This window comes from Rhipicephalus microplus, chromosome 2 (assembly GCF_043290135.1).
Source record: "Rhipicephalus microplus isolate Deutch F79 chromosome 2, USDA_Rmic, whole genome shotgun sequence".
Taxonomy (NCBI): domain Eukaryota; kingdom Metazoa; phylum Arthropoda; class Arachnida; order Ixodida; family Ixodidae; genus Rhipicephalus; species Rhipicephalus microplus.
This window is the reverse complement of record NC_134701.1, coordinates 205,644,932-205,660,854: the sequence shown is the minus strand read 5'-3', so window position 1 is coordinate 205,660,854 and position 15,923 is coordinate 205,644,932. Positions and strand designations below refer to the sequence as shown.

At 45.6% G+C, this 15,923-nt stretch overlaps 1 protein-coding gene across 1 annotated transcript; it reads left to right on the top strand.

Annotated features, from left to right (window-relative positions):
* LOC142793494 (uncharacterized) lies at window positions 1-11,396 on the top strand. Its single transcript, XM_075885781.1, has 4 exons — window positions 1-129; window positions 3,364-3,414; window positions 8,113-8,166; window positions 10,890-11,396. The coding sequence occupies exons 1-4, from the start codon at window positions 1-3 to the stop codon at window positions 11,304-11,306; spliced, it is 651 nt and encodes a 216-aa protein (XP_075741896.1). The 3' UTR covers window positions 11,307-11,396.
* Window positions 11,397-15,923: the final 4,527 nt, after the last annotated feature.

Here is a 15,923-nt window from a genome sequence, read left to right as displayed (position 1 = left end):
ATGAGTGGCACGGTTACCTTTGTGCGTAGTCCAGCGCACCGCTTCACTGCAGCCACCGGTATTCTGTACGTTGGGTCAGCCAATCAGCATGCAAAGACTCGGAGAGAAGCCTTTCAAACAGACTGGAAGGTGAGCCAATATCTAATGCTTAAAAAAAAGCTAACAAAAAAACATGTGTAAATAGGAGCACCCCCTTTTCACTGAACTGAATAGATAACGTTTATTTAAAAAAAAAAAGAGGGGGGGTTGAGAAGCAGGTGGTTGGGGCCGCTACTCCAGGGTCCCACTGGCCTCAGCAGCTGACCGTGACTCGACTATAGGCACAACGGACTTGAAAAGAGGCCCACTTGTGTCTACTTTTCTTGGCTGGCGAGCAACGTCTCCCGCTGCTCCGTTCAGAACTTTTGCTTTGGAATCTGATGCGTGTAAATTTTGGGTGGACTTTGTGTAAATTTTGGGTGGACTCGCATTTCCACGTAACGTGGGCGAAAATTTGCTGTCCTTCACACTACGGGCAAGTGTCGACGTATACGTGGTCGGGTGGGTGACATGCTTTAAACGCCCGTGAATATATGTATTTGCATGCAGGTGGCGCCACTCGCCCACTTTTTTTTTGTCTGCATAGGTGAGGGTGTGCCAGAAAGTATCGCCATTCTTGAGGACGCTGGTGTTCTGTAACGTATACCTAGGAGTGTGGGTTTCCTGGGTAGCAGGTGGGTATCTGAACGAGGAACAGTCGCTCGAGCTGCACTGTTCTGTCTGTCGTTACCCGTTTCTGCTATATGTCCGGGGTACCATATGATAGTGTGCATCTGGTGTAGTGTTGCACCTAAGAGGCGGTAACGTGCACAGGAACATGGCCATGAATTAATCAACGAGATTCTATTTGAGTGTCCCAGAAGATATATCTGACTCAAGACTTATTTAGTCTTTATGGCCAGTGCTACCATTAGGGCTCTCGCAATATGGTGACGCCGATGAGCTCCTTCTGTCCAATGCGTATATATATTACGAGAAGCATTCGGTTAATGTCATTCGGGTTAACACTGCACACAGCGCACAGAAATGCAGGACAACAGGTCCGCTCAGACTCAGCCCCACAACAACGTCATCGTCTTCATCCATTCGTTATCATTTCGGTGCCCGTGCTTGAGGTACCTTTTTATACTCGTGACAATACTCCGGTCTGCAGAGCACCACCGTCCTGGGGCCTGTCACGGTTAGAAGGGTGTGTCGCTGTTGTAGGGCTTCAGGCGAGAAACATGCACAAAGCCAGTTCTGGATGCAACAGTTGAAAGCGGTAAACATGAAGTTTCTATGGGAATCAGAGCCGCACTTAGAGAGGGAAAATTCTCGAATAAAGGGTGACGCTAGAGCTAACGCTTTGACAAGTGGTCTTGTCTTTATCCATTAAGACAGTGACTGGCTTGAGATAAAGGGAGCTTTTCTAGAGGCCGAGTCACAGTCTTTGAAGGAGACATGACCACTTGTCGAAATGTTGGCTTTACAAACACTTCCTATTCAAGAATTTTCGTCTCTTCAAGTCTTCATTTTCTCTGAAACATCTGTCTTATTTGGAGAACCAAAACTTACTATCACTGCCTATACGCATTTTGGTGCCAATATATTGTAAAAAAATGACATTTTGCAGAAACTTCATCAGTGAATTTCGGGCTGCTTCCAAATAAACCCTTTATAATGAAGAAAGAAGCCTTGCTTGAAGTTGTGCAACTTACGGACGTCACGGCAAGCTGAGAAGAGAATTCAAATTTGGTTTTGTCACCTGCTTGTTGCTACTATGTCGGTTTTGAATATATGATACCATGTTCTTTACCTTTAAATATCGATGAGTCAAGCGATCAGCCATTTTGATAATCTTAATGTTCATATTAAGCTAACAGATGGCGCGGTATTGTGGTATTATCAGATTTATGAAGCATTATCAGTTCAGATTATTCAAGATGGGACGAGAGGAAGGAGACACACATGGGCGCTTCAGATATGTCGGGCCAGATCTGAAAACTCGTCCCTTGAGATCTTATCTTTAGATATCAACTTCAGATATGTCGTACTAACAAGGCCGGAAGTCAGGCCTCGCTGCGCCATTAAGTATCCACTGAGCTTATACAGGGGCCTTGCAAGTCCTTTTCAGCATAGTCAGAAAGCGCTGCTGGTCGCCAGTCAAGGCTCCTGAGAACACGCTAGCCAAACATTAGAACACTAAACGTGACCTAGAATTTACAAGTAATTTTCAACGTCAGCAAGAAGTCACTGTCTTCTCACAATCAATGTGGCTATATACTCGTTTGACCGCGCCATAGACTAAATGTCCATAGCCATTGGCTGATTTGAGTGTCGTGAGCGGCACAACTACAGTGGTCTCCGCGGGATGCCGCCACGCGCATGTTTGTGATCACCCTTGAAAGTAGTCTGTTTCACATGCGAGTGACGCAGCTGAGGCGGTCACCGCGATGAACGGCTGAGAGACGCCGTTCATTGTTTCACATTCGCCGCTTTTGTGCGATACCCGCCGCTCTAATGGACAATGTTTCCGTACTGCCGACCGAGTCGGAGTGAGTTCCTCTCGGCGCGCGCCCGCTCCTCGATCCCGCCTTTGCCGTCACGTGTTCCTTACGTCACTGTTCCCAGATGATCTGCCACGAGTGATTTTTTTTGCAACTCCGTCGATGTTCATTGCAGCATCTAGTAGACGCTCCAGAAACCTGTTTTGGGTTCGCGCGACGGCTGCCGCTTCGCTCTTGGGGAAAAATCGCTCGCATGTAAAACAGGCTTAAAGCGCGCGTAGGGAGAAAAGGAACAAAGAAAAGAGAATGCTCAGGGTCATGACGCGCGTTCACGGAAGGATGCTTTTTCTTCCTCCTTTATAATCCTTTTCCCCATATCCGCGTAGGTTTTAGCTCTTTTGCTGAAAACTACGAGAGGAGAGCAAAGGCGATTAAAGCGTGCGACAAATACCTGTAACTACACTCGTACTTGACGGATTCTATAATTTCTTGCGGCAGTCATTAGTGAGACAGTAAGCTCCTTTGATGAAGCCATTCGATGATTACTTAGCTAGGTGTTGCAGAGCCCTTTTAATGTTAGGGTACGCGATGCAGGTTTGAACTACTCAAACTAGATCGCAAAAATAAAAAAACACAGAGACAAAGAGAGGAAGTTGGACACAACACAGCTCAACTTCTAACATAGTTATTAACAAAAGTGCTACATATATAAAACACCACTATGTCAGTTTTATAACAGTAGCATCGAGAAGGAGGTCTAGCATAAACTCTTCTCAGTGTTGTGACATGCTTACTTTGTTGTGGTGTCAAATAACTTTGCTTCTGACTTGCTGTGCAGATCGTCGATTACCAGTCGACAATTGTTGACCACGACACCTACCGACTTACTGTGAGTATAGATCAGAATAGCTTCAAAATTTTAAGCAAGTGTTGACTGTAGCCACTTGATGAATTCGTAAATTTATTGCGTATTGTTTGATAGTACTTAACGAATGACTTCTATCGAATGCTTCGTGGCAGAACGCTAAAACTCTTTGCAGACAGTTTGTGTTAGATCGCGATGGAAAACTAGCCGAATGACGCCATACTAAATATTTGTGAAAGATATATATACATTTATTTCTCAAAGTTTTTTGTTGGTTAGTCGTTTGTTTACTATTAATTTTCAAAGATTTTGACCTTTATGTCACCCTATACTAAATATTTGTGAAATATATATATACATTTATTTCTAAAAGTTTTTCGTTGGTTAGTCGTTTGCTTACTATTAATTTTCAAAGATTTTGACCTTTATGTCACCCTGCAAAATATTACAGAACTTACCTGCAGTTTCAAAGGCTAATTTTTCTGCCATGAAACTCATGAGAGACATAGGGATTGTTGTGATCTTTGGTGCTGCAGCCGTTCAGGGCTCGGATAGTGTATAAACACTTGCTTTCGGTACTATTTTTTTCGCTCCTCGACTCCTGTCTTAGTATTTTCCCAGCACACGCACGGTCGTAGAAAAAACTAAATGCGAACTTAGCCATAACTACAGAGCCCAATCTCACTCTTTATAGTTGCGAAAGATTGTTGAGGTTTCACACTGAGCGTGCCAACCAAAATCACGCTGACATTACGACTATTAGGTGAAAACACGAACGAAAGTACGCGTTTTAATTACATTTAAATTAATACTTCACTTGCCCACGACACCGTTATCCGCGTCATTGCTCTGCCGCCAACGTTTGCGTGATGAAATCAGATTAACGATCGGAAATGCGTCCGAATCGATACTGTTTCCAAGTTGCGTTCCTTCCTTCCTTTCTTTTTTGTCGTTATTCAGATGCTTTCACTAATAACATCTCTAGTGTCATGAGCACATTGTCCACCAAGCTATAATTCTTGTCTAAGTGCTTTCTGTGAATACGGGAGCCACGTTTTCTGTATGCGTACACCTACCCAACTGTCGGCTGCATTCACACAAAGCTGTGCATGGACAATCTACAACCAGTTACACTGCAGCAAATCATAATTTGAATTTCGAGCGCACACTATGAAGATATATTCCGGAGGACATGCCGTAACGTAATTGGATTAATTAAACTAGTGCTGATTTGTTAAGCCTGTCCTAGAGTATTGACGTATTGACGTGGCAATGACTAGTCGCGAATAGCCACATCTGTACGCATACAGCGTACAATATATCAGAGGAAACTGAACTTGCCCTTTAAAGCTCATAGCGGCTGAACACTGTTGGCCAGCGTAAATGTATTCACAATATTAAATGCTCAAGTTAAAAAATACCTCTTTCAATTCAGTACATCACATTCATGTCGGCAAGTTACAAGTACTCGCTGATTAAACGCAAATTAGGTGTTCCCTGTAGCCTTCCTCACAACTGCGATATTTTTTAATATAGGGCCTTGATCATTTGCTTTAGATTTGGCACTGTATACTCTGTACGTGTACCACTAATTTCAGTTGACGAGTGCGGCTTCAAAAAAGTAAAAAAAATCGCAGCATATCCACGGAATGAATTATGATTGGGGGGTGAAGCGTTCGTCACTCCGTCCGTACTTCCGTCCGTCCATTCGTTCTTGCTTGCGTGCCTCTGTGCGTCCGTCTGTGTGTCCATCCATCCCTGTGATCATCGGTGCGTCCGTCCGTCCGTACGTCCATTCGTGCGGCCGTCCCCCTGTCTGTCCATCCGTCCGTTCATCCGTGCGTCCGCCCCTATGTTTGTCGGTATATCCGTCCATCAGTCCGTCCGTTCATCTGTACGTATGTCCATCCGTCCGTCCGTCTATTTAGTGAACACTTTAAGTACCACCGTATCACATATTTTTCATCATGTATTCATCATATACAAGTACCACCACGCAGCGCACATTCTAAGAACCACTCTTTCGAGTATTGGCCACCGGTGGTTACGCACTACAACGAGGGACGCACAAGCCACGCCATTAGGAGCTTCGCCGTGGCAGCATATCCACGGGTTATTTCTAGCTCCCATAAACGCACTGTTGGCATATTTTTGGCGTACACAACTGCTTGGCATAGTCGGTATTACCTACTTGCGGTTTGATGCCGACTTGTCTGTTACTGTTACAAAGAAACAATCCTTATGCTGCCATTTTGGCAGCATAAGGATTCCCCATTAGCAGCCATTGGCTGCTAAGGGGGAATGAGAGACAGGAGAATTCGGCTTTTAGTCAATGCGCACGCTGCGAATTTTTTATTCTTCAACAACGCACAGGAGAAACCTTCCACCGACAAAACCTTGCAGGTCAAAGCGTAAGACATGTTACGCACTACTACGAGGGACGAACGGGCGCCGTTTTAAGGAGCTTCGCCCATAAGAAATAAAAATAAAGCAGATCCCACGTACACTGGAAATCAATTATATGCGAAGCTCGAATAAAAAAAAGTTGATATGTCACTTTAAAATCAGCACAAAGTTACGAAGTGGAGGTAAATGATGCCGTGCATGACTTCCGTGTCATGATTATCATGTTTGAATGCGTCGTTTACCTTGGTCATCTATTCACGTCTCGTGATACGAAATTTAGTATATGTGGAGCTAGCGAAACAGCCGCGAACACGCTATTAGCGTGGTATCGTGTCATGTTCTTACATGACACGCGTGTCAGGATTATCACGTTTGCGCCAGTCATATATTTCGTCATCCATTGACGCCAAGTAACACCAAATTTTGTATATGCGGAGCGAGCATAACGGCAGCGAACGCACCATGAAGGACCCAATATGCTTAAATGTAGCGTTGATGCGCGCGCACGCTGGGTACAGCGACGCTACGTTAGCAAAACGTGAGCACTCTATAGTCTGACGCCAGGAGCTACCAGCGTCCGTCTGCGCGGCTCGACGGCAACCGGTGCGAAATTCGCGCTGATGCGTTGCCAAGACAACATTGCGTCTCCCTCTTTTCATGACGGATGGATGCCGGACGCGCAGAAACGCGCATGCGTCAAAGCAACGCAGCATGGCGCACGCCTGCAAGTATATGGCAAAACCGGCGCCTGGCGTCGCAACACTGGCGTGACGCAATGAAATGAACGCCGGCGAGCACGTGCACCGCGTCACGTCAAAATGTATTGTCGCCTTGACTGCGGCATGTAGTCATGTTTGTAGACACGCATGTTTGCAGATGCATGCAGACACGCATCTCATGATTATTATGTTTGCACCAGTCACATACCTTCGTCATCTATGGACGTCCCGTAATACCAAATTTGGCATATGTGAAGCCAGCGAAAGGACCGCGAGCGCATCATCAGTGTGGCATGAAGTCACCTTATTACATGACACGCATCTCATGTTTATCATGTTTGCACCAGTATCATACCTTCGTCATCCATTCACGTACCGTAATACCAAGTTTGGTATAACTGAAGCTAGCGAAATGGCCGCCAGCGCATCATGAGCGTGGCATGTAGTGATGTTGTTACATGACACGCATGTCATGAATTTTATGTTAGGGTCTGTCGCTTGTGTTCACCATTCAATCATGTCATACCATACTAGTTTTGCAACATTCCATGTGAACGAATCCACCGCAAGAGCTGCAGGACCACAAAATATAAATCATGACATTCCTAACATACATGTCATAATTTTTATATCATGACTAGTCGGATATGTTCTTCATACAGTCATGTTTTGCCATACCAAAGTTGGTATCGATACCATTATCGAAACGGCCAGGAGAGCTAAATGTCTTAGGCGGCTAGATAGATAGATAGATAAATAGATAGATAGATAGATACGCTCAAAGTCACCGAAGTTCGCTAAAAAATGCTTTGCATTTATTAGGAGACTCTAAAGCTTTGTCTTTAGGAGTTGAACGTGATAGCGACATCCTGTTCTTAGTGCGTACTTCAAACACTTGGTGCATGAACCCTTTTCGAATTTGCTCTGCACTCACTACATGGCCTTAAGGGAAGAGGCGCAGTAGCGTGTGTTCTTTTTGTAGTGGGGGTACCGGCTTTCAACTACGGAGCCATTATGATAATCACCTATCACGACGCCCGGTTGCAATGAACGCTATACCACGCATTATTATTGCAATATTTCATCTTACATTGCGGAGCATACATACAGGACGCGTTTGTTCGTGAAGCATAAAAGCTACTTTCACTGCATTTTCCAAGCAGAGAAAGTTCTTTTCACTGTTTTCACAAGCAGAGGCGTGGCCATGTAGTAGAACATCCACTTGCCACGCAAACTACCCGGGTTCGAACCAACTTGGAACAAAAAAAAAAGAACCCTGGTTTGGTTCCCACTCTGCTCCAGGATTTTTTTAATCATTTTTTTAATTTTATTTGCATTGTTCTCGATTTTTCGGTCACGCATAAGTTGATGACTTTTTGCTCACTACCGACGACACCAACGTCGACACCGGAATTTCTGTGAAACTAGCTCTTTAACGCCATCGCGTTAGAAAGATTCGCTGCCGTTTCGAAAATTAGAAATATCATCCGCTGGTATTTCAGTGCTCAATGTGCTCGATGTGTATGACGAACATCTTTACTTGTCGCAACAATACTTTGGACATTTTCGCAATAATACTTCTTTCTTCTTCTTTCAGCAAGAACAAAACGCTGTCCTGTTGATGTACGTTTTATTCCGACTGATATTTAAGGTTAGTGAACAATTTAGTTCCTTTATGTCTTAGCTTGCCGTGGTGAAACAAATACGATGGAGCTGCCAGTTCCGGGATTTTTTTCCATTGTGAAAGACACTAGTCTTTCCTGAGATACTTGAACGCAGAAAATTTAGTCTCTTTTTCCGCCTGCTTGTTTGTCACACAATTCAGCCTCCCGAACAAAGTTTAAGCTCTCGCTGAACGCCCAGCCATCTTGAACTGGTGGCTGCTTTCAAACTTGTGAACATTTCCTACCAAAAGTAAATCTTTGGTGCGACATCCACGGAGTAGTATTAGGTAGTGTGTTCATTTACTATAAAATACGTACATACGTACTACTAAAGGCCTTAGGCTGCGCTGATAGTGTGACGGCACGGAGGAAGGAAAAAGGTAAGGAGAGGGCATGCCCAGCCGGCGCAGGGCGTAAAAAATGTGGCAGAAATGACATCACGGCGGCCACATTCACTAGGCACAATGGCGGCGTTGTTATGGTTACGTGTTGCGCAGTGAAGCTGGTCTAGCGGTGAGCGGCCGCGGCTGGCGGCGGAATGTGTGCCTCCCCAGGTCTCGTGCTGAGCCGTGGCGGACAATATCTGTGCTCTGCGCCGCGTTATTGGTTACGTAGTGTTCTCCTGGCTGTTACATTACTCTTAGCAACGTTTACAAATCCCTTTGTCCATCACGGGGTTTCAACAGTGCGTAGAACAAGTGCATATCCATGTGTCGTGCGGCGGATGTGAAGCAGTTAGTGTTCAGCGAAATGGCGTTGGGCACCATGACGAAGCTGAATGACGACGAACGTTGCAGGTCAGTGACGGTTGAGCAGTGCTCCTGCTTGTGACAACGGACGACGCTGTTGAGCCCAGCAAGACGCCGTGAGGACCATGTGCACATACGTAGTTTCGTGTTGTGTGTGTACAGTAACAACTTGCATGTGCGTATTAAAACACCTTTTCTGTTCCGCTTGGTACACTCTCCACCAGCATTGCATGTAATCTCAACGTAACAGCAACCACGTTCAACTGTCACAAGCACCGTGCTCAAAGTCACCACGGTCGCAGAATGCTGACGCAGGTGAGTTTCCCGCGGAACATGGACACAGTGGCAGGACGCTGCGTCAGTCGCGTGGCGGAATGCAACCGTAGAAGGCGCACGACCGATCGTGTTGTCTGTACAGTTGCTGAATTAATGACGTGAAAGCACTCGCCGTTGTCAGTGCATCTAGCGCGCGTTCTCTTGTAGTTGCTTCGTTGTCGGCGAGCTGTTACTCCCTGTTATTACTCGGACGAAGCGATTTCGCTGAAGGTGTCCTGCTGGCTCAGAGTGATGAGCCCCGTTCCATTAGTTTCGGATCGTCACGACATTCGCGCTGCGCAGCCCACGTGCTTTCTGAGCCGGAGAGGGAGTCGCGCCTTCTGCTTCGCATTCACATGTAAACAAGAAAGGAGAATTTGCCTAGTCAATATGGCCGACTTTCGGCTTCATCGCGGCTTCACAACGAGTGACGTCAGGGCCTCTCCTTACCTTTTTCCTTCCTCCGTGTGTGACGGTATGCACGATGAAAACGCGACGCAACGCACAAAACAAAACAACAACAAAATCCTCTGCCGGCGATATGATGCTGCCACCTGGGAGTGGTCTTAAGTTTTGCACAAGTTTGTTTCTCGACGCCACTGCCAGATTGCATCCATGTCTGGCGAGGATGAGACCAGGACTCATGTATACACCGCTTTCCAGTATACACATTGTCTATTAACTCGATGTGACGCACGTTTGTGGGTTCAAGACAGGGACGGCACACAGCTCTCCAATGATAGAGCACCTAGTGCTCAAAATTGTTAACTACCTTTTCTTAACACACGCTGCTGATTTCCTAGTGCAGCTTTGGACATTGAGGCCCACAGGACGACTTTAGGCTCTCGAACCATAGTAGAGTACTCTGTACTCTCAATTGTTACCCACTTTTTACCTCCCCCCCTCCCCCTCCGTACGGCTGACAGGAGACTATCGCCTTTCGACAACATTTGCAGCGAAGCACGCTGACACGCGGCCAATATTGTCTGCCTAAAAAAAAAAAGACTGGGTTTCTTATGCATTGACCTAAAACTATAAAATGACGAAGCCCATCTTATTCATCCTTCTATTTTCAATTGATTTATTTATGCATGCCGGCTTTCGTGTGTTCTGGGTTAACTGTGTTTTAAGTTGCCTAAGCCCATCTCGAAGGCCTAGCTGAAAATAGCGTGCAGCCGCTATCTGCTGCTTCCAGGTGTCGCAATGGTACCAGCTGATCAGAATATTTCAATGAGCATAACTAATTGCCAATAAATATTTTGACAACTGAGTTGCATGTGAGAAAAACTTATGCCCCTACAAAACGTGTAACAAGTATATCCCTTAACTTGAACCAGAACTGTAGATTTCCATTTTTTAGAAGGCTTTTTGTTTCGAATATTTTTAAAACTGGAAGTTAGTGCTTGACCTAAATTGTTCGGAAGACAGAAGAGAGTGCCGCTCTCTCGCCACAAAAAATAAAATAAAAATGAAACGTGGTCAAGCGTAGTACTTTTCAATAAGTGAAACTATTGACCCGAATTATCTTGTTATAAGGGCACCTATACTTTAGAAGCTGGTCTCCTAAGGGTATATCGCTATTCAAAGATCAACCCCTGACGGGGTCTCTCATGAGTCTGAGTCATGACTGCCGTGGCTGTTCTCAGGTGGTGGCACTGGCCGGCATCAAAGACTTCGCCAGCCGTGTGGCAATCGAGAACGAGAAGCGTAGCCTGGCGCTTCAGCTGGGGCGGGAGGCCGAGACGGTCTCTCTCGAGGAGCCAACCACGCCGATGCCGCCCCAATCGAAGCGCCGTTCGGCCATGCCTATCGCCGTGCTACCTCCTCCACCGAAACCGCCGCCGACTCCGGTGGTGCCACCGTACATACCGGGTGCGCCGGGCATTCCGTTTCCTCCTCCGCCAGGTTTCATTGTGCAGCCACATCCGGGCGGCAGAGGGCCACCTCCTCCTCCGGGGTTTCGGCCGGAGGCTGAAGCACCGCCTGGCCCCGGGTTCCTATTCCCGCCACCGTCGGTACTTCCCCACCCCACGGTGGACCGCGCGGTGCATGGGTATCGATGATGTTCGATTAGACGCGAACGGCGTGGATTTAACTGTATTGGCGTCGTTATAAATAAGCTTCGCCTTTCGAGCATTTGGCCGTTTAGTAAATCTGAATAAAGTTTGACGACATTATTACATGTGCGTTCCTTTACGCTTTGTGTTATTCTTACAGCATCATTGCTACGTGGAAGATGGGTAGACTGTGTCTTAAAATATCAGTCTGTAAGTGTACTGTATAAGCAAACCTACTTCGTTGAAGTGTAGTCAGCAAATCAATGTTGTCAGCCCGCTAGCAAACTTTGAGAAATCGAAACACCATTTGGACACAAAAGTGCAAATAAATCAATTTTGTGAATACTCTTAAACATTAAAAAAAATCACTAAACTGAATACTTCTGGCTTATGACCTTCCAAAATGCATTAAAAACGGCACATGAATCGGGGAATTGATGCAATTACGTAAAGTGGCTCCACTATAGGCAATGAGCCAACGAGCCACTACGGGCTAAAATAACGTACAGCCCCAGTGGCACGTTCGTTTAATAATAGGTAGGTCAGTGGTTCGAATCCCGCTGTCGTGCTCATGTCCAACATGAATCTGTTAGAAGCTGTGCGCTATTTTAACCCGTAGTTGAAATTTTATGACTCGTTTCCAAGTCTGAGCCACTGTACGTAATTGCATCAATTTACAAATTCAGGTGCAGTTTTTCATGCCTTTTTCGAAGGTCATACGCTGTTATCAGTTTGGAAAGATCTAAATGACGAAGGTTTGCCTAACATTGCAGGTCGCGCACTTTTGAGACGTACCAGTGGCCGAGGGGTTAACTGTTCGTTTCATAACTGGAGGGCCAGTGGTTCAAATCCTACGTTTGGTCCCATTAAACGCGAAGCATTTCGTAGCGAACTTCGGTGACTTCCAACGCATCTATCTATCTATCTATCTATCTATCTATCTATCTATCTATCTATCTATCTATCTATCTATCTATCTATCTATCTATCTATCTATCTATCTATCTATCTATCTATCTATCTATCTATCTATCTATCTATCTATCTATCTATCTATCTATCTATCTATCTATCTATCTATCTATCTATCTATCTATCTATCTATCTATCTATCTATCTATCTATCTATCTATCTATCTATCTATCTATCTATCTATCTATCTATCTATCTATCTATCTATCTATCTATCTATCTATCTATCTATCTATCTATCTATCTATCTATCTAGCCGCTTACGTTTGGGGGCTCTCGTGGTCACCCCCTTAACTTGGTGTGAACAAAAACTAGCATGGGAGGGTAAGATTGGTTGACGAATATGACGCACTGGTGAAGACATCATCACGTACGTCGACAAACACTTCCCACCAGACTGTATACCCACGAGCGGGTACGTGCTGATAGTATGCGGGTATGTGCCACAGGTGATTCATACTTAGGCCCAGGAACGACGAGAACACACATCAGCTATTTCAGCGTGTGAGCGTTAAGCAATACCCGGCATCGGTAGCTCCCCCCCCCCCCCAAAAAAAAAAAAAAGAGGCATAGAATAAAAGTCAAGGCTGCAGCTGGAGTCGAAACAAAGAATTCTGCGAGGCAATGAAGCATTCTACCACAAAGCTACGCCAGGTCTCGGAACTACTTTTCAAATAGATGCTAATCTTTGTGAAACGTCAATAGTGGTTGCAGTGCTGCCTACCCAATTTTATAAACATTGCATATGTACTCCTTTGATACAGCCATCACATCGGGTTAACGTAAATAGACCTTTTTCAAGCTATCCCAGAAGCCACTGCAAGCGCGCGCTGCAGTGTGGGAAATGTGTGTACACCGCAGCGGAGGCGAGCTAGGCGAAGCAAGCGATCGACGTAGCGGCAGCTGTGATGGAAGTTACGACGTGATAAGAATCACATCCGTTCGGCGAATACTGAATACAGTCTGCCGCCGTAGTCTGTTCATCCGCATCGTGAAACGTACGTACAATATATATTTGCATGCCCAAAGCAGATGTACGTACACAGCAGCTTACGCTTAACGTGATCTACTCTGCTTTACTGTTTAACATTTTCAGAGTCGCATTTTCGGAATAACCCATCAACTTGCGATCGTCTCTTCATCGTGGGACAGCTAATAATACTCTCTTATCACATGCCACTGTTTTGGCCCTTTATCATCGGCTCGTGCAGCCGCGATCACAGATGAAAAAAAAAAACAGCTAGAAAACGAATTGCTTCGAAATACGGGCGTAGGTAAGCTAGCGCATACACCCGTCACTCTAGACGACATTTCACGCTGATAAACGCAGCTTAGCTGCCGTGTCTAAAGCCAGTTTTGCAATGCATAACTCACGCTCCGAGGAAAGTGTGCACATTGAAACTAGAAGACGAATCGCTACAACACACGGACGCGGGTATAAGCTTGAGCATAGCCCACTCCCTTTAATAATGAAGGTAGTGGGCTACGTATCTGGACGTTTCACGCTGATAAGCGTAGTTGTATTTTAGCTACAGTGTCCAGAACTCATTTTGCAATGTTGAACACACGCTCCGTGGAAAGGCTGCATACTAGATTGTGCGTCCTTGGAAATGTTCTTTACTTGCATGCCATCGGCAAACCAGCCGCTACGGATCGTTCGTACGATCTTGTCCCACAAAACACGTCCGTCTTAAATGAGTGAGTGTGTGCACGTAAGGGCAATCTCGCTTGGTTAATCAAACGCATCGGTTGTCGAGTCGCGAGATGCTGTCATCGCGTCACGCCAAAATGCATGTCTCCTCGTTTGTGCGTGATCGGGTTACGAGATTCCCAACAACACCTACAATGCTGAGTGAAAATGCACCGCTTGATGGCCACCTCTTTCCTCTCAGTGTTCCGGACGGCGCTTAGACATTGGCTTGCACGATGTCTTCTCGAAAAAATGGTGATGAAGAAAATTTTTGCGATTCGGTAGCTGCCGATCAGCGAGAGACGCGCTGAGAGAGGTGGTGGGGTCGGCGGGGTCCCTGGTTGTGTACACACATTTCCCAGAATCACTTGCGCGCCCACGGGTGGGGCTGAGGTGCTTGAAAAAAAAATCGATTGTGGTTAGATGCCATGCGCTGAAGTTGATTTATGGAGCAGTGTCCAGGACCAGCGTCATCGGGAGCATCGGCGCTTCATATCAGCTTCTGGTGTTGGTAATACGCATGTCCCAGTTGTCATCGTTACGAGAGTGCAAACAGCTGGTTATATAAACATCTGCAACTCTTCGACATATGTCTGTGCGTCCAACATTTGTACATATGTTTAGCGTCATTTCATGACGTGTCGCTCAATAAATATTGCAACACGCTCACCTTCCAGCCGCATGCTTCACATACCGTTGATTCTCAGGTACGTGGGATCTGCCGAATTGTTTTCTAGCATAAATTTTGAAGAGCAGCTTAATATTTTTCTGAAGTTTTGTCGCACTCCACCTTGTGGAAACGGCTTCACGCCTGCTATATGTTGATGGTGTGGGCTGAGGATTTGTTTTTCATACCTCACAACAAAGAACGAGACCCGCCGCCTGGTGGTACAATGCTGCTGTACTGTGTAAAGCCTATTTATCTAACAAAAAAAAAATAAACACCTTAACAAAAGAGCACAGTGTGATTCGAACCGCGCACCTTGCGTTTGTGAAAGAAGCACTTGATCCCTAGGCCAGCGGTACGTCACTACAGTGTGCAACGTGCAATGTTAGGCTAACGTTCGTCCTTAAGATCTTACGAAACTGATAACAGCATATAACCTTCAAAAAAAAAACATGAAAACTGCACCTGGTATAATGGGCAATCGCAGGGAGCTGTGCGATACGACGGCTTCCGGTTCTACGCACCTCGCGGGTTAGCAGTGGCACGCGCGCATTTTTGTACCGCTCTGTTGAAAAAAGCACCTATTCTTGCAATGTCAGTGTTTAAAAGTTTTTTTTTGTTTTTGCCAACTGTGACTGCGACGATGAGAAGCTACGAAAGCCATGAGTAGTTAGAAAACTTTTTTATCGCACTAAAATGACCTGCAATGCTTTTATGCGGCTCGGGGGTACTGTCAGTTTGGCTAGCAGATCAGTTGATACAGAAAACAGTTTTTATTGTATGGTACGTTACTGCAGATAAAAAAAATCGCCATTTTAAAGATCTCAGGGATGGGGATGACTGTAGCAGTGTGCTCAGAGCTCATTTCGGGATCGCTGTTTCGGCCGACATCGTCGGTCGAGCGGCATGGAGCGCAGCACTTATTGAGCGCGTAGAATTATTTTTTGTTTTCGAGCCTTCAGCGTGCTATATGATGCATAGATAACTTATATGGCTCGTTTTTAAGTCTGAGTCACTGTTCGTAATTGCATCAATTCCCCAATTCAGGTTCAGTTTTTCATGTATTTTTTGAAGGTCATATGCTGTTATCAGTTTGGAAAGATCTAAATGACGAAGGTTAGCCTAACATTTTGGATCGCACAATCTTGTGACGTACCAATGGCCCACATTTCACTTCCTGTTTTCGAGCGATACGGTGCGCGGGATGTTTGGCTGCGACGGAATGGTTTCAGCGGTCCGAGTGGGCCGCGGTAACAGGGTTTTCGGGCCTAGTTCTGGCAATTATCAGGTTAT